We start from the raw sequence: 24366 nt of genomic DNA on the forward strand, positions 1-24366 counted from the left end.
ATTAAACCCACATTAATATTTAAAATATCAGTAAGCTTAACATATGCAAAATATGTATGTATGGCTGTCCTAAACCATACTGAAAATTGGATATCTGAAAATTGTACTGAAATATTTTTTTTACATTTTATTTCATTGTTGTTTTTAAAAATATCTCTATGATTTTTTAAAAAAGTGAAGTTTAAAAATATATATATTTTATATTTTCTTTGTAAATTATGAAACTTCATGTAAAAAAAAAAAAAAAGATCCCGCATTTTCATGTCACTATCAAAACCATAAATGTTTTAGTCCATTGGCTGAGACTGATTTTAAATACACCCCCACATGTATGATCAGGAAATATTTGAGGTACATGTGTTTAAAAGTCTGAAAATCTGTGTGTAAATTTAAGGAACGTTACTACCACTATCACTTTTTTCTTGCAGTTAAACACTTTTTAGGGAGTTATTCCATAACATTTAAGTTTTTATATGAACAACTGTTCATAACTGTGCTATCTTTAAGCTGGGCCCAAAGGTACCTAAAATTACCACTACCGTAATAGTCACAACCGAAACATGTCATCATTGTTTCAGTAGTGACAAAAGGGAACACATAATTCTTTATGTGGGGGGAAATAAACAAAATGTTACAGTTATGCATTAGTATTTTAGTATGTTTTTGTAGTGTTTTAGTGTGTGAGTTAAACATGTTTTTGTGTGTTATTCCATAAGATTTAGTTTTTTATATTTGTTCAACTGTTCAGAATTGTGCTAGCTAACCATGTGCTGATTACCCTGTAGTACACATACATCGAGACGTCTATTTGACGTCTGCATTTACATCTGGAAGATGTATTTTTTAGAGTGTTTGCTTATCTGCAATATGTCTATAGGACGTTTCCTGATGTCAGTAGATCTAGTAGATGTCTTTATGAACTAGAATGTAAAACTGACATCTTGACGTTTGTACACAGCGGATGCTTTCCAGATCAAGTGATCCTTAACACACATCTTGCAGACGTATGTGTGCTATCTGGGTAACATCTTTTGAGCTGAGCCCAAAAGTATCTAAAGTTGTCACTACCAAAACAGTCACAACTGAGACATTCGGTGAAGTTTCAGTAATGACATAATTTTTTTTTTTTTAATGTTATTCAATAAAATTTAGTATTTATGTCTGAACAACGGTTCAGAACTGTTAGCTAACTTTGAGCTGGGTCCAAAAGTACCTAAAATTGCCACTATTATAACAGTCACAACTGAAACATTTTATCGTTTTGGTAGTGACAAAAGGGAGCACATAATCCTTTATCTGGGGGGAAAAAAACAACATTTTAGTACAGTTATGCAAATATTTAGTATTTTAGTATGTTTTTGTAGTGTTTTAGTATGTGAGTTAAAATTCTGTAATGCGATGGTCGCTAACAAAACATTACTGTCACTACCGAAAATCTGTTGTCACTACTGAAACGTTGGTTGTTTTATCAAAAATAAAATATACTGAATTATCAACTAAGATATTACGATAGTGTTTGGTTCAATGTATATTAAAACGTATGAATCTTTAAGTTTGAAATCAGTATGATCAGCTTTTTGCATTTGTTAACCCTGCTGAAAAAACCAGCATATGCTGGTAGCTATGTTTTGATGCTGGGATGGCGGTTAGGTATGTTTTGATGCTGGTTTAAGCTGGTTTATGCTGGTCATGTTGCTGGTTCACGCTGGTCATGTTGCTGGTCAAAGACCAGCATAGACCAGCAAAGGACCATCTTAAACCAGCATCAAAACATACCTAACCAGCATCCCAGCATCAAAACATAGCTACCAGCATATGCTGTTTTTTTCACCAAGGAAAACTGTAATTGTTAATGATTTGCTTTGGAAAACGTTTTAATAAAATAGCAAAAAATATATTTAGAAGGTAGATGTAAGCAAAATCTTGATAGGTCAATGTAACCCTTAATAAATTATATATTACTGTGTTTCGGTAGTGACAAATTTGGGGTGATGACAAATGCTCCAAAACTTTATGAAAATCTAATATGAGAATAAACTACACAATTACTAGAAATGTACCCTGGATATTATAGGCTACAATTTGCATACATACAAAATTTCTCCCATATGTTTTTTAAAAAAGCGAGGACAAAAAGTCGACAAATTTGGCCCTATACTGGCCACTTGTGGGCATTTGGAGTTTTGTTGTCAAAGAGTTTCAAACAGATCTACGCATCTCCTGGTCACTTTTGTAGCTATTTACTTATTTCGAATAATAATAATTTAAATCCTCCTGTCTACTAAACGATGAGAAATATAAATACACGTAGACAAGAACGCAGAATATTAAGTCTGCAGCTATTGACAACTATCGTCTTCACTTTGGTCTCCACGTCAGTCAATATGATTGACACCTGGTTTTGAGGGCGTGTCCTACATCCAGCTACAACAACATCGGTGACTGTTGACAGGCTCCAGAAGTCTGACCTCTCGCGCACAGGTGACTGATACATACATACATCAACAGGTAGGTATGTTCGCTGTCCTGAATAGGTAACGTAATGTAACAGCGTAGCTTAAATGAATAAATGACAGGAATTATTTAGTCTACGTACAGTCTTAAAGTAATTTAGCTACTGAATTATCGATTCTAGGACCTGTAATTTTACATCACAACGTAATGAGTTTCAGTAATTGCTGAATTGGTCTGACAATGATAACTTTATGTACTTTTTTTTTTCTCAGAAACTCACATAGTGCTGCCTGTACCTGTACAAATGGTAAGAGTTGAGCTGCAGTTGTGTCATTTTGCATTTGTATTATTATTTGTATCACTATTAACATTTTAATTTAAAATATAGGCTAATTTGATATGTGTCTTGTGTTTAAGTATTATCATAACTTAAATAGTGACAATTTCCACATGCATTAAATCTCAAAAATAAGGATTCAAGGGTTAAGTTATCAGATCTGTGTTGGCATGGTGACTGTTGTCTTGGAGGTTGAAGTGATGGATGATTAGATTACAGCAAATGAGACCTGTATCAGATCAGACTGAGGAAACCCACCAAATAGGTCACTGTAGCTTTATCATCCCACACCTGCCAGAACCAAGCAGACACCTATATACTGTAGTACATCTACAAGGATTAGCTATGCTTGGGCTGGCATATCGTGTGTTGTTTCCTAAAAGTTTAATGCTACGACACGGGCCGTTTTACAAGGTGACGTGATTCTAAAACAATCCTATGTGTATTATCGCAGCACTTTATTATAGAAAGCATAAGAGCAAGGAAAGATTAAATCTACTGCTTTTGGTATTAAATCGCGCTGAAGGTCTCGAGGTTAACTGATCTCTAACTTTCAACCTGAACTTGAACCCTAAATCCAAACCTTATACCTATCTCATCCTTCACCGCAGCACTATCATTAACCTGAGCCGCAATCTTGGTCTATCTTTAAACAGACATGTATGGATAACAGATACTCTGTGTGTATATAGTGTTTACAGAGGTTTTAAAACGTTACCAGAAAGATACAATCGCAATGTAAACAAGAATTGTGGATATGGTTGCTTCCAGCCTTTGAAAGGTCATATAGAGAGAGTTTCCACAATTATTGGTTCTTATAAATATAATATATTCAATATTTCCACATGATAATGATGAAAGACATGAGGCATTGCATGCATAAGGTTTAACAAATGAGGCTGATGTTTCTCATATTCTCAAACACCTGCGCTGGCTAATCCATTCACCTGCTCCACATGTCTTTATGTTTTATAGTGCCATGAATGATTATGTATGTTAATTATTTTTGACATTTTCCTATTTAGTATGCAAATACCAAAACATGGTTTTCTGCTTTTGGTTCAGTAGCAAAACACATTTTGCCCTGCAAACTTTATAAAATTGCTGTCTTTTCTGATGTGATAACGTATCTGGCAACTAGTAAGGGCTGCAAATCAGTTTGTTTCATGTTGTTGATACTGATGAATCTTTAAGGAATTACACTATGCATTTTAGAATACAACTACATGCTAATCTACTTTGCATGATGTTATATGATTATTTTTTGCAGTAAATGAATTTTGGTTTTGTATTTTCTCCAGGCAACCCGAGGAAGTGTGAAACCCTTTGTGAACTTCAATGCAAAGCATGATGCAGAAGTTTTGCGCAAGGCCATGAAAGGGATTGGTAAGTTTAACAAATTTGACCTGGACCACAAAACCAGTCATAAGGGTCAAATTTATGAAATTGAGATTTATACATCATCTGAAAGCTGAATAAATAAGCTTTCCATTGATGTATGCTTTGTTAGGACAATATTTGGTTCTAAGCAATGTATATTACTAATCAAAAATTAAGTTTGGATATATTTACGGTAGTATATTTACAAAATATCTTCATTGAACATGATCTTTACTTAATATCATAATGATTTTTGACATAAAAAAAACAATCATTTGTACATTTTGTATAATACATTGTATTGTTGGCTGTTGCTACAAATATACCCATACTATTTATGACTGGTTTTGTGGTCCTGAGTCACAGATTAGACCTTTTAAAGAGTACCCTCGTTTTTGTTAAGATTAAGATGGTTTTGAATGGTCAGTTAGAAGGGACTTTCTTAATTATTCATAATTAGCAATCATAATTAGCCAGAACATAGTGGTAACCATTACGCCTTGATAACTGGTATTTGCTGTTAGCAAATTATACTGATCAGTTGACTAAAAACATCTTCAGCTCCTCTTACACTATATCTTACTTTCGTCCTCTTGTATAAACTGGTGTGGATGCTTTATTTCCAGGCACTGATGAAGATGCCATCCTCATGTTATTGGCAGCTCGCAGTAATGCCCAGAGACAGGAAATAAAAGCAGCCTATAAAAAAGCTTTTGGCAAGGTGAGCAAATTATATTATTATCTAGTGTCAGACCAGGAATAATCAGTTTGAAAAATCTAAATTATGTATAAATGTCTTTTCACTGTATGTAAATCTTCTTCTGAAAGTGCTGTTCAAAATGAAGACAAAAGGTATTCAAACATGTTGTTCCATTCAATTACTTACTGCTGTGCATCAATAGCAGTACATCAAGATTATTCATTTTGGACTGTTGTTTTGCACCCATCCTCTTATTGATGTTGATATAATTCAGTGCCGTCATGAACGTCTAAAACGATGTTAAAATGCTAATGAGTTTCACATCTCCAGTTTAATGGGCAATATATTTCCTTCTGTTTCTTGGCTCGTGTTCTTTCTCTCATTCTCTTATTTTGTCCCTTTCGACAGGATCTAGTGAAAGACTTACGGTCAGAGCTTGGAGGGAAGTTAGAGGATCTCATTGTGGCCCTCATGTATCCAACCATATTATATGATGCGCATGAACTCCATAAGGCCATCAAGGTAATGCCAAACATTTCCATCATCTATGGGATATAATTAAAACATAATAAAAAACACATTGTTTTGAAAATGCTTTTTCATTATGATAAACTTGAGCCTATCTCATCTCAGATTGGTTATCGTTTAAATTTTTTATTTTCTTACAGGGAGTGGGTACAGAGGACGAAGTTTTAATTGAGATCCTGGCATCCAGGACATGTGATGAGATAAAAGATATTGGCAAAGCTTATAAGAAAGGTAAAATTCATCGTACGGCTGAAATTAAAATGCCCCACTACTGTAAGGTTGATGCATGATCTTATCTTTTTGTATTTACTTTGGAAATAATATCAAACGGTAAGGGTCAGTTTTTTTTGTAAAACTGTGGGTTTCCCTTCTCCAAAGATGCATCTCTGGCATCTCTGTTACAACTGATCGTTTCCCATTTAACTGTTCCAATGACACCAATAAGCAGCAATTGTCGAGATAAGTGTGAACTGTCATTAGATCCTGTCTCATGTGTCTTGTCCTAGAATATGGAAACAAGCTGGAAAAAGACATCATGGGTGATACATCAGGACATTACCAGAGGTTGCTGGTGATCCTTGCACAGGTAAAAATTGTTCTTAGTTTAAAAAAATAAAGGCCAAAAGAAATTTATAATCAGAAAAAAAAATTATATATATAAAATAGTACATTAAAAAGTAGAATTTAATAATAATAATAATTGATTTTGTGCAATTAATTTAAAATAAAAAAAGAAAGTGATTAAATGAGGTCACAAAAATCTAATAAATATTTAATTCACTGGATTATCAAAAATGTACATGTGCGAGGCATTGAGACATATAATTATCATTTTTAGTATAAAAGTATAATATAGTATAATTTCCAGCACACTGTCATTCAAAAATTTGGGAACAGTAAGATTTTTCATGTTTTCAAAGAAGTTTCTTATGCTTATCAAGGCTGCGTTTATTTAATAAAAAATACAGAAAAAAAACTTAATATCATGAAATATTATGATGTAAGATAACATTTTTCTATTTTAATATAAATTTAATTCTAACTTATTCCTGTGATTAGACATAGTTCTAATATGCTGATTTATTAGTAACGGCCTATGAAAATTCAGCTTTGCGTCACAGGAATAATTTATATTTTAAAGTTTATTAAAATATAAGTTTTGATCAAATAAAAGCCTTGAGGAGTCTAAGAGTCTTCTTTAAATATATAACATAAATACCATCATACTGATCCCAAACGTTTAAACGGCAGTGTATGTCATTACTAAATTACCAATATATAAAATTACTTGTACTGTGATATACGATTCCAGTCGTTGTGTTGATCAGGGCCTGAGATGGGCACTAAAAGGACACTAAAAAAAGGTACAGAGATGAAACAGAGCAGCTTCCTCTTGGAATGATAACATGAGCACCAGTGAAGTCATCCTTAAGTAATTAAAACAGCTCTTGAGTTGATGTTGTTGAGAAGATTAAATGGTTCTCAGGGGTAAAGTGTGGGTAATTCAATATTGGAGTTTACTAGGTTAGGGAAAATTCCACGCCTCGTCTCAGCATATGCACTGGTGGAGGGGGGCTGATGTTTCTGTGACGTCCTCTGACCTTGGTTATGTTTCTGTTCCTATACTCAGGGAAACAGGGAGGAGGGAGTGGATGAGAGCAGAGTGGAGAAAGATGCAAAGGTAAAGTTCTGATAAAGTATCATGAATTTCTTAAAGAGACAGTTTACCCTAAAAATAAAAAAAGTTAACATTTGCTCTTTCTTTATTCTGTTGAGCAAAGAAATATATCTATGAACAGTTAAAACACTCAAGTTTATTATTAAGTTGTAATTTTCATTTTGTGTGATTTTTGTCATTTACTCACCCTCATATTGTTTCAACCTTGCAATATTTTCCTTTCTCCTGTGAAATACAAATAGAGAATATCAAAGCATCTTTTTTCCATGCAAAGTGGATGGTAAGCTATACTGTGAAGTTCCAAAAAAAACAAAAACCCCATAAAAGTATCATAAAAGTAGTCTACGAATGATTCACCTTGTTACAAGTCTTCTGAAACAATATTTGTGACCCTGATACCGCAAAACCAATCATAAGTACCAGTAGGCAAAAATACATTGTATGGATCAAAATTATCGATTTTTGTTTTATGCCAAAAAGCATTAGGATATTTAGTAAAGATCATGTTCAATAAAGATAGTTTGTAAATTTTCTACTATAAATATATCACAATTTAATTTTTGATTAGTAATATGCATTGCTAAAAACTTCATTTGGGCAACTTTATAGACGAATTTCTCAATATTTTAATTTTTTTGCACCCTCGCATTCCAGATTTTCAAATAGTTGTATCCCGGCCAAATATTTTCCTATCCTAACAAAACATACATCAATGGAAAGCTTATTAATTCATCTTTCGGATGATTTATCTCATCCATAAATCGTATCCCTAGTCCCTTATGACTGGTTTTGTGGTCCAGGGTCACATATTTGTTTAAACTTTTATGGCGCTTTCTTGTCCTTCAAGGAGCTTTGTAGTGTAACTCACTATTCACTTTTATTATACTCAACACAGATGCTTGAGCATCTTCTTTAGTGTCTCACAACTTAAATTGTAAGAGTTTTGAACCCATTGTTACAAACTGTACCCATGTGTATTTTCTTAATCATTAGAGTTGCGTATGTATGTTGATGTAAACATGGAAAAGACGTAACTGGATCCTCAGGTTTAAGTTGCGAACCTTAGAAGTGTTTGTTCATTGATCGTATTTCAGGAGCTGTTTGCTGCCGGAGAGGAGAAATTCGGCACGGACGAGGACAAGTTCATCAACATACTCGGCAACAGGAGCGCGGAACACCTGAGAAAAGGTGCGCGTTTGTGGGTTCAAAGCCTTTTGATGTGTTCAGAACTGCCTTGAAGGGCCATCCTAATGGCTTCGGTGTCCCTGTTTCAGTGTTTGATGCCTACAAAAAGATCGCTGGCTGTGACATTGAAGAGAGCATAAAAGATGAGTGTACTGGGAACCTGGAAGCACTGCTGCTGGCTGTGGGTACGAAAATCCCTGTTGTACAGCTAAATGTACAAGATTTTTTGCTATTTGGGCAGACTGAACCAACACTATGATGAAACTTAAAAGAATAGTTCATCTAAAGTTCTGTCTGGTAACATACATTAAAGGGATAGTTCACCCAAAAACGAAAATTCAGTCAATTACTCACCCTCATGTCGTCCCAAACCTGTAAGACCTTCGTTCATCTTGAGAACACAATATTTTTGATGAAATCTGAGAGTTTGGAATGATGTGAGGGTGCATAATTAATGACAGAATTTTCATTTTTGGGTGAACTATCCCTTTAATTGCTGTAATTTCTTTTGTGGAGGAAATTCTTAGAGAATTTTCACTTAAAGATCAGTTCAATTTTCAACAACCATGGTCCAAAAAAGAACAAAAGGGCAAATGTTAAGTCTTCTGAAATACAGGTGCATCTCAAAAAATTAGAATATGATGAAAAAGTTCATTTTTTTATTGTAACTTATTTTAAAAACTGAAACTTTCATATATTCTAGATTCATTACATGTAAAGTAAAATATTTCAAAAAATTTTTTGTTTTAATTTTTGATGATTATAGCTTAAAGCTCATAAAAAATTAAAAATCCAGTATCTCAAATATTAGAATATTTCCTAAGATCAATCAAAAATCAGATTTGCAAAAAACAAAAGTTTAAGTTTTTTAAAGTATGTTCATTTATGCACTCAATACTCGGTCGGCAGCACAAATTACAGGAAATGACTTGCTCCTAGCACAAATTACAGCATCAGTGAAGTGTGACGTGTAAGTGATCAGCCTGTGGCACTGCTGAGGCACTATTGAGCCTTCAGATCATCTGTATATTGTTGGATTGACTGTTTCTCATCTTTCTCTTGAAAATATCCCATAGATTCTCTATGAGGTTCAGGTCAGGCATGTTGGCTGGCTAATAAAGCACAGTAATATCATGGTCAGCAAATCACTTGGAAGTGGTTTTGGAACTGTGGGCAGGTGCTAAAGATCTGCTGGAAAAGGAAATCAGCATCTCCATAAAGCATTAAGTGCACTATAATGTCCTGGTAGATGGCTGCATTGATTTTGGACTTAATAAAACACAATGGACCAACACCGGCAGATGTAACGGCACCCCAAATCATCACTGACTTCAGAAACTTCACACTGGACTTAAGGCAGCTTGAATTCTGTGCCTCTCCAGTCTTCCTCCAGACTCTGGGACCATGATTTCAACATGAAATGCAAAATTTAATGTGTCTGTAAAGAGGACTTTGGACCACTGTGCAGCAGTCCAGTTTATTTTTACCTTAGCCCAGGTAAGATGCTTCTGACATTGTTACTGTTTCAGAAGTGGCTTGGTTGCCCTTTTCCTGAAGACGTCTGAGCGTGGTGACTCTTGATGCGCTGACTCCGGCTTCAGTCCACTCCTTGTGAATCTCTCCCAAGTGTCGGCTTTACTTGACAGTTTTCTCAAGATTGCGGTCATCCCTGTTGCTTGTGCACCTTTTCCTACCCAATTTCTTCCTTCCAGTCAACTTTGCATTTAATATACAGCACTCTGCAAACAGCCACCCCTTTCAGTAATGACCTTCTGTGAATTACTCTCTTTGTGGAGGGTGTCAGTGACTGTCTTCTGGACCATTGCCAAGTCAGCAGTCTTCCCCATTAGTGTGGTTTCAAAGAACAAGAGATACCTGGAGTTTATACTGTAGGGATGGACATTTAGTGAAACTCAAATGTAAATATTCTAACATTTTGAGATACTGGATTTTTGACTGTCATGAAGTGTACGCTCTAATCATCAAAATAAAAACAAAAAACGTTTAAAAAATTTTTATACTTTACATGTAATGAATCTAGAATATATGAAAGTTTAATTTTTTAAAATAAGTTACAATAAAAAAATGAACTTTTTCATGATATTCTAATTTTTTTGAGATGCACCTGTCCCTTTTTACTGAAAATATTGCTTGTGAAGATAACCTGTGAAAAAATAACCTGAATTTCAGTCTGTTCCTCACATAAAGGTGCTTTTATGATCTTTTGTTATGGTTGATGTTGATGTTATATGACAAGCTGCATGACTTTAATAACTGGAATGTTTTTTCTCTCTTTTCCCCCTTTAGTTAAATGCGCAAAAAGTGTGCCTGCTTATTTTGCTGAATCCGTTCGAGACTCTATGCGGGTATGAAGGCTTATTTCCATGAGATTCTCATCAGTTTTCCCCCCTTTGACAATCATGAATTGGATCATTTGCTGCTCATTTTGGATTATCAAATGCTGACACTTCAAGTGGAAAAATAAAAACAACTCGTGGCCTGTTTATTAAATGAACGTGCTGGTCTGAATGATAATGCAACAACTGATTTCACACATTATTGGTTTGTTTGATTTACAGCGTGCCGGCACTGATGATGAGACTCTCATAAGGATCATGGTGTCCAGGAGTGAACGGGATATGCTGGACGTTAGAGCCATATACAAGAAGAAATATGGAGAATCACTCCACAGTACCATAAAGGCAAGTTATGCAAACACACACACATTTGGTTTTCCATGTTTTATGGGGACATTCCATAGGTGTAATGGTTTTTATACTGTACAAACTGTATTTTCTATCACATTACCCTAAACCCCTCACAGGACACGTCTGCATTTTTTTAATTTTCAAAAACTTAATTCTATATGATTTATACACTTGTTTCCTCATGGGGACCAGAAACCCCCTCCCCACAAGGTCAAAGTTTACTGGTATTACTATACTTGTGGGGACATTTGGTCTTCATAATGTAGTAGTGAATACTAGTACACACACACACACACAAATAAATCTTAGCATTGTTTTTGCCCCTGTTTGTAGGAAGACACTGAGGGAGACTACCAGAAGGCCCTGCTGTACCTGTGTGGTGGTAACGATTAGAAATAGTTACTATTTTGTGCAATTATTAACAACAGTTTAACCCCTTATGTGATCTTTAGCTTTCTTGTGCACATTTTTTCATTTGTGTTTATTTTTACATCTTTTATGGTTTGAGAATAAGTAGTTTCAGTGTTGGAGAATAGAGATTTTGGTGTGACGATTGTGTATTGATTCTTTAACAGAATTTGGTGGTTTCAGATCGGTTAATGAATTGTTTTGCTTGATGCATTGTTTCAAAATTGTGTGAAGACTTTGAAAATAAAATGTTATGGAGCATATTCATTTTTTGTAAAGACTTCTTTATTCCTCAGTTCCTCGTTTTGTTTTTGTTGCCCAAAATTGTATTTTTTCCACTAGAGGGCAGTATTGCTCTAACAAAACGTACATATATTTTCCCTCAGCGTGTTTTGACCCCATCAATAACGGTTTACTTGAGACGATTTCCTCCCGCCTTAATATTAACATTCTAAAATATTTTCTTCTAAAGTTAAACAAACATAACACGCTTCTTCCATGAGAACACAAAAAACAGGTACACTGCGGTTCAAAAGTTTGGTCTCTTAAAGTCTCTTATGCTCACCAAAGATTTATTTAATCAAAAATACAGAAAAAAAGTAATATTGTGAAATATTATTACAATTTAAATTGTATTACAATTTATCTTAATATACTTTAAAATGTAATTTATTTTTGTGATGCAAAGCTGCATTTTCAGCATCATTATTCCAGCCTTTAATGTCACATGATCCTTCAGAAATCATTTTAACATGCTGATTTATTATCAATGTTGGAAACAACTGTGCTGCTTAATATTTTTTTTTGGAACCTGTGATATGTTCTTTAGGATTCTTTAATAAATAAAAAGATAAAAAGTATTAAAGTCTTTACTTTGATCACTTTTTATCCATGTAAATAAATATCTGCTGAATAAAAGTATTTATTTAAAATAAATAAAAAAAATAAAATTACTGACCCCAGACTTTTGAATGGTAGCATATATTGTTAGAAAAGATTTCTGTTTTGAATAAACTCTGTTCTTTTTATTAAAGAATCCTTAAAAAATGTAATACAGGTTCCAAAAAATATTAAGCAGCACAACTGTTTCCAACATTAGATCAAATAAATGCAGCCTTAAAGAGTATATGAAACTTCTTTAACTTCTCCTGAACAGCAGTGTAACTTTTATTTTATTTTATAATCTCAACACAAAGTATGACATATTTGACTGTGGTTTCAAATCAAGACATCTTAATTTTTTATTTCACTAAAATTTTCCACACTTTTTATTTTGTAGAAAATGTTTGGGAAATTTAATAAGTAATATTCACCTTAAATAAAACAAATATTTCACTTCCTACATTACTGACACTGGATGCTACTGTTAAATATTATTTGGGGGTCAAAGTTTTCTTCAGATATTTTACTTCAATAACACTGAAAACTTTCATATACAACCTGATAATAAATGCATTCTTGAGGTATTAGCAGAAGATAAATTTATATTAGTTAAGGTGCCTGTTATATGTTTAATTTAAACAGTGTACAGCTCAGTATTACATTTCTTAACTCGGTATAAGCTACAAAGATGTTGAGACTCTTATAAGATCTCATTCTTTTATTACGTGTGCTATGTGGATTGTGTGTGTGTGAGTGGATACAAGCTCTAAATCGCTTTACTAAATCCCAGCACTGGCACTTTTCTGCACAAAGCCCTTAATTTCTACTCAGGACTCTACTATTCCCAGGATGGAATTTATTAAGGTCATTATTTGAGCCAATCAGTGTTCAGAATATCAGGGTGTGAGATCAGGCCACCTCAGTCCACATGGAAAACCTTCACGAAATCCCACCCTCAAGACCCACCAGGAAGTAAAGGATCCCCTTGAGAGGTTACATGAGAGCAGTGTTAGAATTAATCTCAGTGGGAGATGAAAGCATGTGTGTGTGATTTTTGAGTATTAAGTCACAATTTGGCACCATACACTTAAGTAAGCACCGCACCTTCATTAATAGACGGAAAAAGCAAAGGAGAACTCCTCTTCCAGAACAACAGTTTAGAGATAATGTACTCACCCCCTTGTCATCCAAGATGCTCATGTCTTCCTTTTTCAGTTAAAGAAATTGTGTTTTTTTGAGAAAAACATTTCAGGATTTTTCTCCATATAATGGACTGATGGTGCCCCGATTTTAAACTTTCAAAATGCAGTTCAAATGCAGCTTCAAACGATCACAAATGCGGTTGTAAATGATCCCAGCCGAGAAAGAAGGGTCTTATCTAGAGTAACGATTGGTTATTTTAATAAAAATAATACAATTTATATACTTTTTAATGCCAAAAGCTCGTCTTGTCTGACTCTGCCTGGACTGTTTTTTTCCGGTTCATGACGGTTAGGGTATGTCGAAAAACTCCCATCTCATGTTCTCCCTCAACTTCAAAATTGTCCTATATCGCTGTTTTACCTTTTTTGTTAAGGGTGTTTGATCTTCTTTGCATGTTCACTTGGACTGGGTCGGTTCTTCTGCAGCGATGTAGGATGATTTTGAAATGATTTTTGAAGTTGAGGGAGAAAATATGATTGGAGTTTTACCCTAACTGTCTTGAACCAGAATACACAGAGTTCAGGGAGAGAAAGACAAGATGAGCGTTTGAGATTAAAATGTATTTAAATTGTATTTTTTAATGAAAATAACCGATCGTTTCACTAAATAAGACTCTTTTTCCTTGGCTGGGATCATTTACAACTGCATTTGGGATCGTTTGAAGCCGCATTTAAACTGCATTTTGGAAGTTCAAACTTGGCGCACCATAGCAGTCCATTATATGGAGAAAAATACTTAAATGTTTTCCTCAAAAAACAATTTCTTTACGACTGAAGAAAGAAAGACATGGACATCTGGGATGACAAGGGGGTGAGTACATTTTATGTGAATCTTTGTTTTGGAAGTGGACTTCTCCTTTAAATGTCACGCAAGCATTTATCTGAGAACCATACGAGGAAATTAATTCTTCATGTGAGTGCTTGTAAGCTTATCCCTAGGCAAAATTATGCGGTTTTGAGCACATTCACAGTCTACTAGATTTTCCCGCTGCTGTTCTGTCTATTAATTACGTTACTCAATGTCCAAGGGTGTGTGTGCAGATTTTACAGTCTCCATTTTTATCTGTATTAAAACAGTCTTAAGTTACCCTTCTTGTGAGTAGAAATGTTTCTATTGATTTTCTTTAAATGATAGAATGCAAACATCTGCAAACTCCAATAATGGATTCTGAACGTGTTCATAATTTTGGTGGGAATGTTGTTTTTGCAAAGGAGAGGCCACAACATATGTGAGTGTGTTTAATTTCATAATCACAGGCTGGTATGGCTACCAAAAACCCACAAGATGCTAAAATCAGTTTTGTGTGCTTGAATGTTTTGGTTCATGACTAACCGCTTGTATTGTAGAAAGAGCCTCATATCCTGAAATATGTTTATATGTGAAGCTTCAAAACAGTAATTTATTGCTTTCATTGAACATATTAAAACCCTCTAAGCGATTCAGAGGGTTCGTTCGTAAGAAACAGTAAAACTGTAAAAGCAAACTGTATTTCCAATTGCAATACCAGTAATTATGCCAAACAATCGCAAAAAGTAGCTAACGATCAAATTAAGTCTAGGTTTTTAATGATCATGTTATCTTGAAATACCTCAAGCTCTAAACATTAAGTTCACATGGGCTCTTTACTGCAGTGGATTAAGAATTGTGGTGTATTGTGGCCTCGGCATTTGATCACGCATCAGAACTTGCAGAATAATGGTTTCCAAGAATTCTTGTAATGACTAGTAAAGGAAAAAGACCATAGCTTCAGACGGAATGCAAGGATCACTGTTGGCGTAATTAATCTGGGTTAAACCACTAAAATCATTCAGTGTTTCTACTTAAGTACATGCAAGAGCAGCCACTCTTCACCTGAGATATAGCTGAAGTCACACAGAGATGCAGCTGAATTAGATTTTATTTATATACACTACCAGTCAAAAATGTTTTGAACAATAAAATTTTTAATGTTTTTTTTCTTTTTAAAGTCTCTTCTGCTCACTAAGCTTGCATTAATGTGATACAGCAAATGCAATTGGGACATAGTTTTACTATTTAAAATAACTGTTTACTATTTAAATATAATGTAATTAAAATGTAATTTATTCCTGTGATCGAAACTAAATTTTCAGCATCATTACTCCAGTCTTCAGTGTCACATGATTCTTCAGAAATCATTCTAATATGCTGATTTGCTATTCAAGAAACATTTTTAATATTACTATTAGCAATATTTAAAACAGGTGAGTATATTTTCTTTGATGAATAGAAAAATCCAAAGATCGGAATTTGTCTTGGAGTCGGTAAAAAAAATTTTTTTGGTAAAGAAATGATAGAAATTAAAACTTTTATTTAGCTACGATGCTTTAAATTGATCAAAACCGATGATAAAGACATTAATAATGTTACAAAAGATTTTGTAATAAGATTTTGATTTTTCTATTTCAGATAAATTCTATTTATCATATACATCAAAGAAACCTGAAAAAATTCTACTCAGCTGTTTTCAGCATAATAATAATAAATGTTTTTGGAGCAAATCAGCACATTAGAATTATTACTGAAGGATCTTGTGACGCGGGAAGACGCCGATGATGCTAAAATTGAGCTTTGAAATCACAGGAATAAATTATGTAATAAAAATATATTCAAATAGAAAGTAGTTATTTTAAATAGTGAAAATATTTCAAAATGTTACTTTTTTTGCTGTACTTCGGATCAAATAAATGCAGGCTTAGTGAGCAGAACAGACTTCTTTAAAAATCTTACTGTTCAAAAACTTTTGACTGGTAGTGTATATATATTAAATTTGTATTTATTAAATGTTCATTTATTATTTTTAGTGTATTTCATTTTGATTATTTATATTTTTTATTTATTTATTTTTTACATTTTCAGTTAACATTTATTTTATTTTATTTAAAATGTATTTTTTTTTTTTTTAAATTGTGGTTTTGGTTAACAACAACAACCCTACTTTGTACATACAATTTTACTCTCTCTCTCTCACACATACACACACACACACACACACACTTTTAATACCTCCATCAATAGGATTAGGTTTGATATCTATCTGGGTCAAAGTAAGAAGAGCAACGTATTAGGTTTTACACTTGCCAATTTCCAACCTTTCCAAAGCTGTCATGAACATTCCTATTCAGGTGAGAATAAGAGGTAATACAGAAAATAAAAGAAAGAAATTAAGACATTTTATTCCAGAGATCACTGGGTAAGAATACAAACATCAGAAACTATTTTCAAAGTACAAACTCTTCCTTGATTACACAACTTTAAGTCCCACTCTTGTGTGTCTCTAGACACAAAACATTATTTTTTTCTGGCACGGTGGGGACTTTATTGAAATTTAATATTTCAAACAAATGTTTACACATTTTTGTTTTTTCTCCAATTTTTATCATAATACTGTTTTAAATTTTACAAACCAAAATGTAAATACACTGTGCTATAGTTTAAACCTCTAGAATTTGAAGCATTATTTTTTAAATGATGGCCATGTGTAATAGAAATAAAGTTGATTTAAAGTGCTCATAATGAAACACAAAATAGGAGTGCAAGAAGTTAATTTCATTCAGAAAATAATGAAACTTTTTCAAAGTCAATTATGAGCATTCATCATTCTCGAGCATCAAGAAGAAAAATGTACACAGTGAAGACCAGGCGCTTTTGCAGTAATCTTCAGCCACTTTCAGCCTCTCGATTCGGTCAGGACAGTGATTATTTCCCGCGGCCGGCGGTAACGGGGGTCTGGAGGAGGGACGCTTGTCCTTCAGCCTGAAGTGCGCGTCCGCGGGCGCGCTTCTGCACATGCCAGCTTTGACCATCGCAGTAGAGTCGCGACACAAACTCTTCTGCTTTTTCAGTGAACGGGCGATTTGTTTCCAGTAGGCTTTGGTATCGGATACGTATTGCTGACATGCTGTGGGTTTCGCCACATATTCGCAGTCGAAAGTCTTTACCCCGTTTTTGCACGTGACTCCCAGTACAAACGCATCATCCCCGCGCGCCGCACGCCACGAGCACCGCGCTCCGTCCTTCAGTGAGAATCTCCCTTTCAGGCCACTTTCATGCCGCTGACCTCGTCTTTTCCCCTTCCCATCTGTCTGCGCTCTCTTCCCTCTATCTCTCAGGCTGTTCACCGGTACGAACTGCTGCACGATACAGGCGAAGATCAAAACGAGAGCAAGGTCTGTCACGCGTTTCATGTCCTCATCGGAAATACTTTCAAACAACCGAAGAAAAAACTTCAAAGGACATTTGTGGTCACAAACTGTTTTGTTGAAAATAAATAAACTCTTGTGGTAGAGCTGTGAAATCTTTGGTTTTGCACCTGAAGTTCGTGTGTGCCATTTATAGAGCATCTCGCGCGTGCACGCACCTCCCTCAGGCTTCACTTCACATTCTTGCACGCTTCTTGTTCTGGGATATTAATTTGGCAAGCGGTGACTTGATGGCATGTCTAGGTTTATTCATACGTCATGACTAATCAGTATAGTACAGATGGTAGCTTACACGTGAATGTTCTGCCAAACTGTCACAACTTCAGGACTGTGTGAAGTTATGAAGTTCCGACCCAAGATTCGTCTTAGCGAATCGGTTCTTTTGAACAGTCGGACTCGGAAATAACAGGAAATATGGAGTACGACAATAGACGTTGGGTTAATGCTATTTTATCAATGTAAAAACGTACAATAATGCAACAATGTTTAAATATACGTGACCGAACAGCTAATAATGCTGCTGTACCTGTTATTTAACAAAAATGAAAATAAATAACCTACCATGAACTAATGAAACGGTCCTCTTCTCCGCCATGTCGACAGGTTTAACCATCTATAATTGAACCACTTGGGCCGAGTATTACATGCTATCTGGGGTGTCATCATACTTGTTTACTCTAGTATCAAAATTATATCCAAAGTTCTCTGACACTGCTTCCAATTTCTCAATTTACAAGTTGTCAACAACTCGTATTTGTGACCATTATTTAGAGCATGATGGTTGTGCTATCAGTTCGTTCAGCTCTCGGCTCAAAATGAATCGGTCATGCTCGAAAAATACGGTTCGAGTAATGAGTTGTTGACTCGAGAACAGCTCGGACCCATTTGTCAAAGAGTCGTTCAGATTAATGAATTGTTTCAAGTGATCCGACTCAAAAGAACGATTAAAGAATAAAACACTATTTACAATTGCCAGCTAGCAGGATCTTTTAGAAACTACCCAGATAGCACAGGTTCGTCTGCAAGACCTGGTGAAAAAAACAGCATGTTTTGATGCTGGGATGCTGGTTAGGTGTGTTTTAGTGCTGGTTTCTCCTGGTCCTTTGCTGGTTTATGCTGGTCCTTTGCTGGTTTTTGCTGGTCCTTTGCTGGTTTATGCTGGTCATGTTGCTGGTCAAGGACCAGCATAAACCAGCAAAGGACCAGCTTAAACCAGCACCAAAATATACCTAACCAGCATCCCAGCATCAAAACATGCCTACCAGCATATGCTGTTTTTTTCACCAGGGAGGTGTCTGTTAAAGATCTCTTGATCTGGAAAGTACAAACATTTAACAGATGTCTTTCAGTCAGTTTTACATACATTGTAAATCATAAACATATATATATATATATATATATATATTTTTTTTTTACATCTAATATATGTCTATTTGACATCTCATAGGAAACGTCCAATAGATGTATTGCAGATGAACAAACACTCTAAAAAATATGTCTTGCAGATGAAAATTCAGACATCTCTGTGATGTTCTATCAGGGTATCCACCTTATTTTTTAACACGGATGTAGGCCGTTTTCTGTGAATGTGAGAGACTTTCGGTTCATTAGACGCTGTAGAGAAATAATGAGAAGGATAACAAAGTGCAGTAAATGGTAAAACTGTTTGCACAACAACAAACAATGTGTTCATAATTAAGATAATACATTAAAATAATATAAGACACCCCAGTTTGCAATATCAAGAAGCAAAAATTGTTTTATACAGCTAAAAATAGCTGTATAAGCGAATGACACCGGAAGCCAGAACCATTAAATTTACAAATGGCTGCGTCTGCTCTTATAGGAAAGATGAGGTGGATAGGCCTTTGTATATTATTATTCACTTTCATATGATAAATATAAATAACTATGACTATGTTAATAGCTTAAATCTTATACAAACATTCTATAGAGTGTTTTCATGACGTGTCATCAATCGGCCATATTGAACAATACTGAACGTAAACAGTGCCACTGAACCGAAAAAAACGTGCATATTTTGCTGATTACTGCTGCTGAAAATGGCCAACTATTGTCATGTTTTGGGCTATACTAATTGGTCGGACTGGGAGAAAAACATTTGGAGTACTACAGACTGCCAAAAGTTATAACAAATCAAGGAGAAGAGTGCAAAAAACTGCCTGTGGAACAAAAGGCGTTTGTGGTTGGCCAAACTGAACCAGGATTTCCAGGGCAAGAATCTTGACAACATTCGAGTTTGTTCTTATAATTTCCAGTCAGGTAGGTGAAATTTTAGGCTGATATCTTAATTAAAACTACTTGTATGTATCTTCACCACCTATTACATGTAGTTTGTCAAAATATTGAGCCCTTTGCTGCTCACTAAGTCCTTCTCTATATGATTTAGCAGCTTCCACATGTTTTTTCCCATGGTTTAGACAGCATAAATTAGCAGAACAACATATTCAGTAATGCATTCACAAATAGTGATGTAATTGCAAATAAGTATAATAGGTCTATATAATTTTAGCCAACGTATAGCCTGCCCTGCTCTTATTACTGTAACAATCTTTGCATGAATTTCAATTTTTAAAGAGTAGTAATAAAATATATAGCTTAACATATTTAGTACGAACAACTGAAGACAGTATTTTGGCAGACTGTAGTTATCATAAAATTTTGTATAGTAGATGCCCTCACCTGTACTTTAAATGACCTTTCTGAGGAAGCCTTTCTAACACAATAGCGTCCTCTGCTGTCACACTCATGCAAATCACTCCCACACAAAAGTGAATAGCCAAAATTTATTCAGAACAAACACAAAAACTTTTATACATTTAAGTATTACCTCCTCCACCCTAAAATGTTGTAGACACAGAGGCATATCCAAATGTCCAATGTACAATATACATTTTTTGATATATTACAAAATTGATATATTACAGTCTGAAGTGACCTGTGTGGCTCCATAGCTTTCAGAAATGCTGACCCATAGTTGGTCAGCACTCATAAATACATTAACATGGCAAGATTAATACACATATAGTATTCAGTACATAAGATGAAGTTCCAGTTTGGAGAACAAAACATGCCAGTATTATGCTCAACATCAATATTCATTGATAACCATCTGTGTAATCCTGTCTATTCTGATACATTTGTAATACATATATCAATGGTGTTCCCAAAGTCCTTTCAGTCTTAACACACTTCCATTTGTCTCCGTCGGTCCAAAACCTTCATGCTGTTAGACATTTGGAGTCATCTTGTATGAAATTAGTTGTCTGTCTGTGTGACTGCAATAGTATAGAGAGGACACACAGGTTTTAGATTTCCAACAGCTTAAATGTTAAGTTTTACAACATTATATTGCAAGGAGGAAGTAAGCTATTTTTTGTCGTTTAAAAACTCCTACCTTTTTCTTAGTTTCTGAACCACCCTATGAAGAAGGAACAGACACGCTGAAAAGAGCGCCAGCAGTAGTCCTTGGCAAGTTTCTTGGCCTCACTCAGGGGTACAGGCGTAGTTGGTTGTGGCGTAGTTGGTTGTGGCGTAGTTGGTAGTGGCGTAGTTGGTAGTGGCATAGTTGGTTGTGGCGTAGTTGGATTAGGTGTGGTAATTTTCCTCTGTGTGGTGGGTTTGACAGGTTTGGGTTGATTCGGCCTGTCCTGAGGAGTTCTGGCTGGTTGGTTTCTTAATATCTGTGGTCTAGTTTGCACCCTTCGTCTCTGCTGTGGTCTCATCTGCATGGATCTGTCAGGGGCAGGTCTGTAAGGCCTGTCCATTGGCATGGCGTTTGATGAGGATGCGCTTGTGAAGACCATCTGGGCCTCATCCGGCGCTCTCCTGCACATGAGAGGCTTGATGACGCGCTGGCCCTGGCAAGCATTCGGCAGCTTGCGGAGGTCCCACATGATCTGCTTGAAATAATGGAGCGGGTTGTTGTTGTAAGTGCGGCAGACCTGAGGGTTGCCCTGGTACTCGCACCAGTATGACCGCTCCACGCCCAGGCAAGTGATGCGGAGCTTAGTCAGATCACTTTGTCCTGTCACAGTCATGCTGCATTCATCTTTGGTGCCTTTGGTAAGAAACTCTATCACATCTTCCCAAACGCTCCCTCTGTGTTCCGGCTCGATGTCTTCGGTCTCCTGGCTCTGAACGAGAGCTGCTCGGAGGCAGCATGTGAGCAGTAGTGTGCTTGTGATGGTCCACATGTTGTGAGGCACTGATGCTGGTGTAAAGACTTTTGACTCCGCTATTTAAAGGCTTTGGTCACAAAGAGGGTATTTTGAGGTTGTCCCAAAAGTTGGCTTTCCGCCTGGGGGTGTATTGTTTGCTTGGCCATCTGGGGACTGTCAATAAGAAGCGGGCACACATATGTAACCAATTGAGCAAATGCTCAGACACGGTAAGTGAAAGAGAGAGGGCGCCTTTACACACCCAATTCTGGAACTTTTTCAGCATTTGTTGTGTAATTCACAGTGCACCGCAGCTATATTAGTTTTCCAGTCACGTTTTGTGTTTGTGTTTATGTTTATGATGTCCATGCCCTCCATTAAGAAATCTTAATCTTGGGTTATGCGAGTACTTAAAAAAGAACCAGTTTAGTGGACTTTAAAATAAAGGTTCTTTATTGGCATTGATGGTTCCACAAAGAATTTTTAACATCCATGGAACCTTTCCATTACATTCCATAAAAGGTTTTTATAGTAGAAAAGATTCTTTAGGTTTTTAAAATGTATTTCACACTTAGAAAAAAAAGCTTCTTTTAAAAACTGTTTACTGAAAGGTTAGAACCTTAATTTTTAAAGGGATAGTTCACCCAAAAATAAAATTTCTGTCATGAATTACTCACCCTCATGTCGTTCCAAACCCGTTCATCTTTGGGAACACAAATTAAGATATTTTTGATGAAATCCAAGAGCTTTCTCACACTGCACAGACAATGCAACTACCACATGAAATCAGTGAAATTTACAATACGAGTTATAAATGTATAGGCCATTTATACTAAACATACAGTATTAACTTATAAAATGATTTTGACAGTTTTGCATGAACGATCTTACTCTGATTTGGAACATGTCAGGCACATGATTGGATAATTTTATGAATGTTCAATTAAAGAGATGAGGGATGGAGTTGGAGGCCATTACTGAAAAAGTATGTCTGAACTACTGAATTACGACAGACACACTGAAATAATCACATCTTTATTTTTCAAGCAATCAGTCGTATCTGGAAGTAGGGGTCCTTGTAGCTGGAGCAAGAATTGAAATGTAAACATCCAGAACAAATCAGCTCAACTAGAATCAAAGGATCTGTGACTGTGTGAGAGGCCAATTACAGCTCTTATTTTTGGCTTCCTTTGCAGCGTTTTACTGGCTTCCACAAGTCAAAGAGTTTTTTAGCCTGCCTGGAGACTTTTCTGGAGAAAACTGACAGAAAAGCACATATGAAAAAAGACATTACTTAGCAAGAATGTAACCACCTAAATGAGTTAAAAAGCATTTTTGGTAAATCCAGGTAATTTACCATAAAAATATTAGGTTTTTTAAACATTTATGACTGTTATAATGCCAGCTGTGGTCCAATCTCCTTAAAACTTTGCTTGTTTAGAATCACCTGTCGCATGTGCTCACCAGGTTTCATGAAGTTTAGAATATTTCATAGAAGTTTTCGTTTAGGCTTTATAGGCTTTTGGGTATATTTGGACAGGCCCCTTTTCTAAACGACCCCGTTATAGCTTCCCAAAGGGTAAATTCAACATTCAACGTTGTTTTTTTTCCAGACTGAGCGGACTAGGACTAATTTGCAAAGTATTTATTAATTTTTTTTCTTTTACATCTTCTCAATCATTTAACAAATGATTTGATTGACAGCAGTAATTCTAGGGGCAAAGTTGTCCGGAATGAGGAGTTCTATCATATGTTGTGAATATTGTGTGAATGAAAAACCGCACAATGTACAATTGTTTATGCTGTTGAAAAATGCGATATTGTCCCCAATGGTTGATTCCTTTCAAATTTCTCACAGACCTTTGGGACGTTTTGAGTCAAACAGGCAAACCGAGTTTCGTTCTGATCAGCCACCATTAACCTTGTCTAATAGGTGCTCAAACTTCATTGGCCAATGGCAGCTGTGTTTTTTGGAGATATGCAAATGGCCTTATAGACACTTGTGATACTTTGGACCAAGACAGTGCACAGTCATTTTCATGTTGATGGTGGTGGTTGAGGAGAGATCCCCCCATATATGATTGTAAAGCGCTTTGGGTGTATAGCAATACACAATGAAAGCGCTATATAAAATGCAATCATTCATGTTGATAGGACAAATGGTTGTGCAGGTATAGCCATTTTTATGTTTTTTTCCGTCTTGTAGTGCCACCAAGTGTCCGAGCTCCACGATTTTTGTCCTGTGACCTCAGATTGAGCTCCTGCATAACTGTTCTGAGTTTGGTGAAGATATGTCATTCCATTCAGGAGTAATCGGCATTTTACTAAAAGCGGCCCTGCCCCTTTCGAACGTTAAGGCATCTCTTTGCGACAGTGAGTCGAAAGTTCAACTTTTTATTGATAAATATTAATATTCACTCTCCAGAAATGTAAAATACCCCAAAATTTCACCAGTCTCATGGTTTCCAATGACATGAGACACTTGAGCCTGCGACTGACGGT

General features: G+C 35.5%; 3 protein-coding genes across 4 annotated transcripts; 1 reads left to right on the forward strand and 2 right to left on the reverse strand.

The window, feature by feature from the left end:
• Window positions 1–2420: 2420 nt before the first annotated feature.
• On the forward strand, window positions 2421–11629 carry anxa5a (annexin A5a). 2 transcript variants are annotated; one of them, XM_051128292.1, is made up of 13 exons: window positions 2421–2481; window positions 2727–2761; window positions 4093–4177; window positions 4798–4892; window positions 5280–5393; window positions 5540–5630; window positions 5906–5985; window positions 7030–7080; window positions 8172–8265; window positions 8352–8447; window positions 10570–10628; window positions 10842–10968; window positions 11308–11629. In XM_051128292.1, exons 2-13 carry the CDS (start codon window positions 2759–2761, stop codon window positions 11361–11363), a joined length of 951 nt encoding a protein of 316 aa, XP_050984249.1. In that variant the 5' UTR covers window positions 2421–2481; window positions 2727–2758; the 3' UTR covers window positions 11364–11629. The 2 variants fall into 2 exon arrangements, with proteins under 2 accessions (XP_050984249.1, XP_050984248.1); XM_051128291.1 differs by having other exon boundaries at window positions 2439–2508.
• Window positions 11630–16665: 5036 nt separating this feature from the next.
• fgfbp1a (fibroblast growth factor binding protein 1a) lies at window positions 16666–17797 on the reverse strand. Its single transcript, XM_051128299.1, has one exon. The coding sequence runs from the start codon at window positions 17666–17668 to the stop codon at window positions 17066–17068; it is 603 nt and encodes a 200-aa protein (XP_050984256.1). The 5' UTR covers window positions 17669–17797; the 3' UTR covers window positions 16666–17065.
• A 2702-nt stretch (window positions 17798–20499) lies between these two features.
• Window positions 20500–21950, reverse strand: fgfbp2a (fibroblast growth factor binding protein 2a). The gene is made up of 2 exons (XM_051128293.1): window positions 21102–21950; window positions 20500–20982 (listed from the first exon to the last, which is right to left on the reverse strand). The coding sequence occupies exon 1, from the start codon at window positions 21898–21900 to the stop codon at window positions 21109–21111; it is 792 nt and encodes a 263-aa protein (XP_050984250.1). The 5' UTR covers window positions 21901–21950; the 3' UTR covers window positions 20500–20982; window positions 21102–21108.
• Window positions 21951–24366: the final 2416 nt, after the last annotated feature.

The sequence above is a fragment of the Labeo rohita genome, chromosome 14 (assembly GCF_022985175.1).
Source record: "Labeo rohita strain BAU-BD-2019 chromosome 14, IGBB_LRoh.1.0, whole genome shotgun sequence".
Taxonomy (NCBI): Eukaryota; Metazoa; Chordata; class Actinopteri; order Cypriniformes; family Cyprinidae; genus Labeo; species Labeo rohita.

Coding starts and splice junctions, on each gene's coding strand:
- anxa5a (XM_051128292.1), top strand. Junction 4,893..5,279: donor ATAAAAAAGCTTTTGGCAAG/GTGAGCAAATTA, acceptor CCCTTTCGACAG/GATCTAGTGAAAGACTTACG. Junction 5,631..5,905: donor TGGCAAAGCTTATAAGAAAG/GTAAAATTCATC, acceptor GTCTTGTCCTAG/AATATGGAAACAAGCTGGAA.
- fgfbp1a (XM_051128299.1), bottom strand. CDS start 17,668: ATGAAACGCGTGACAGACCTTGCTCTCGTTTTGATCTTCGCCTGTATC.
- fgfbp2a (XM_051128293.1), bottom strand. CDS start 21,900: ATGTGGACCATCACAAGCACACTACTGCTCACATGCTGCCTCCGAGCA.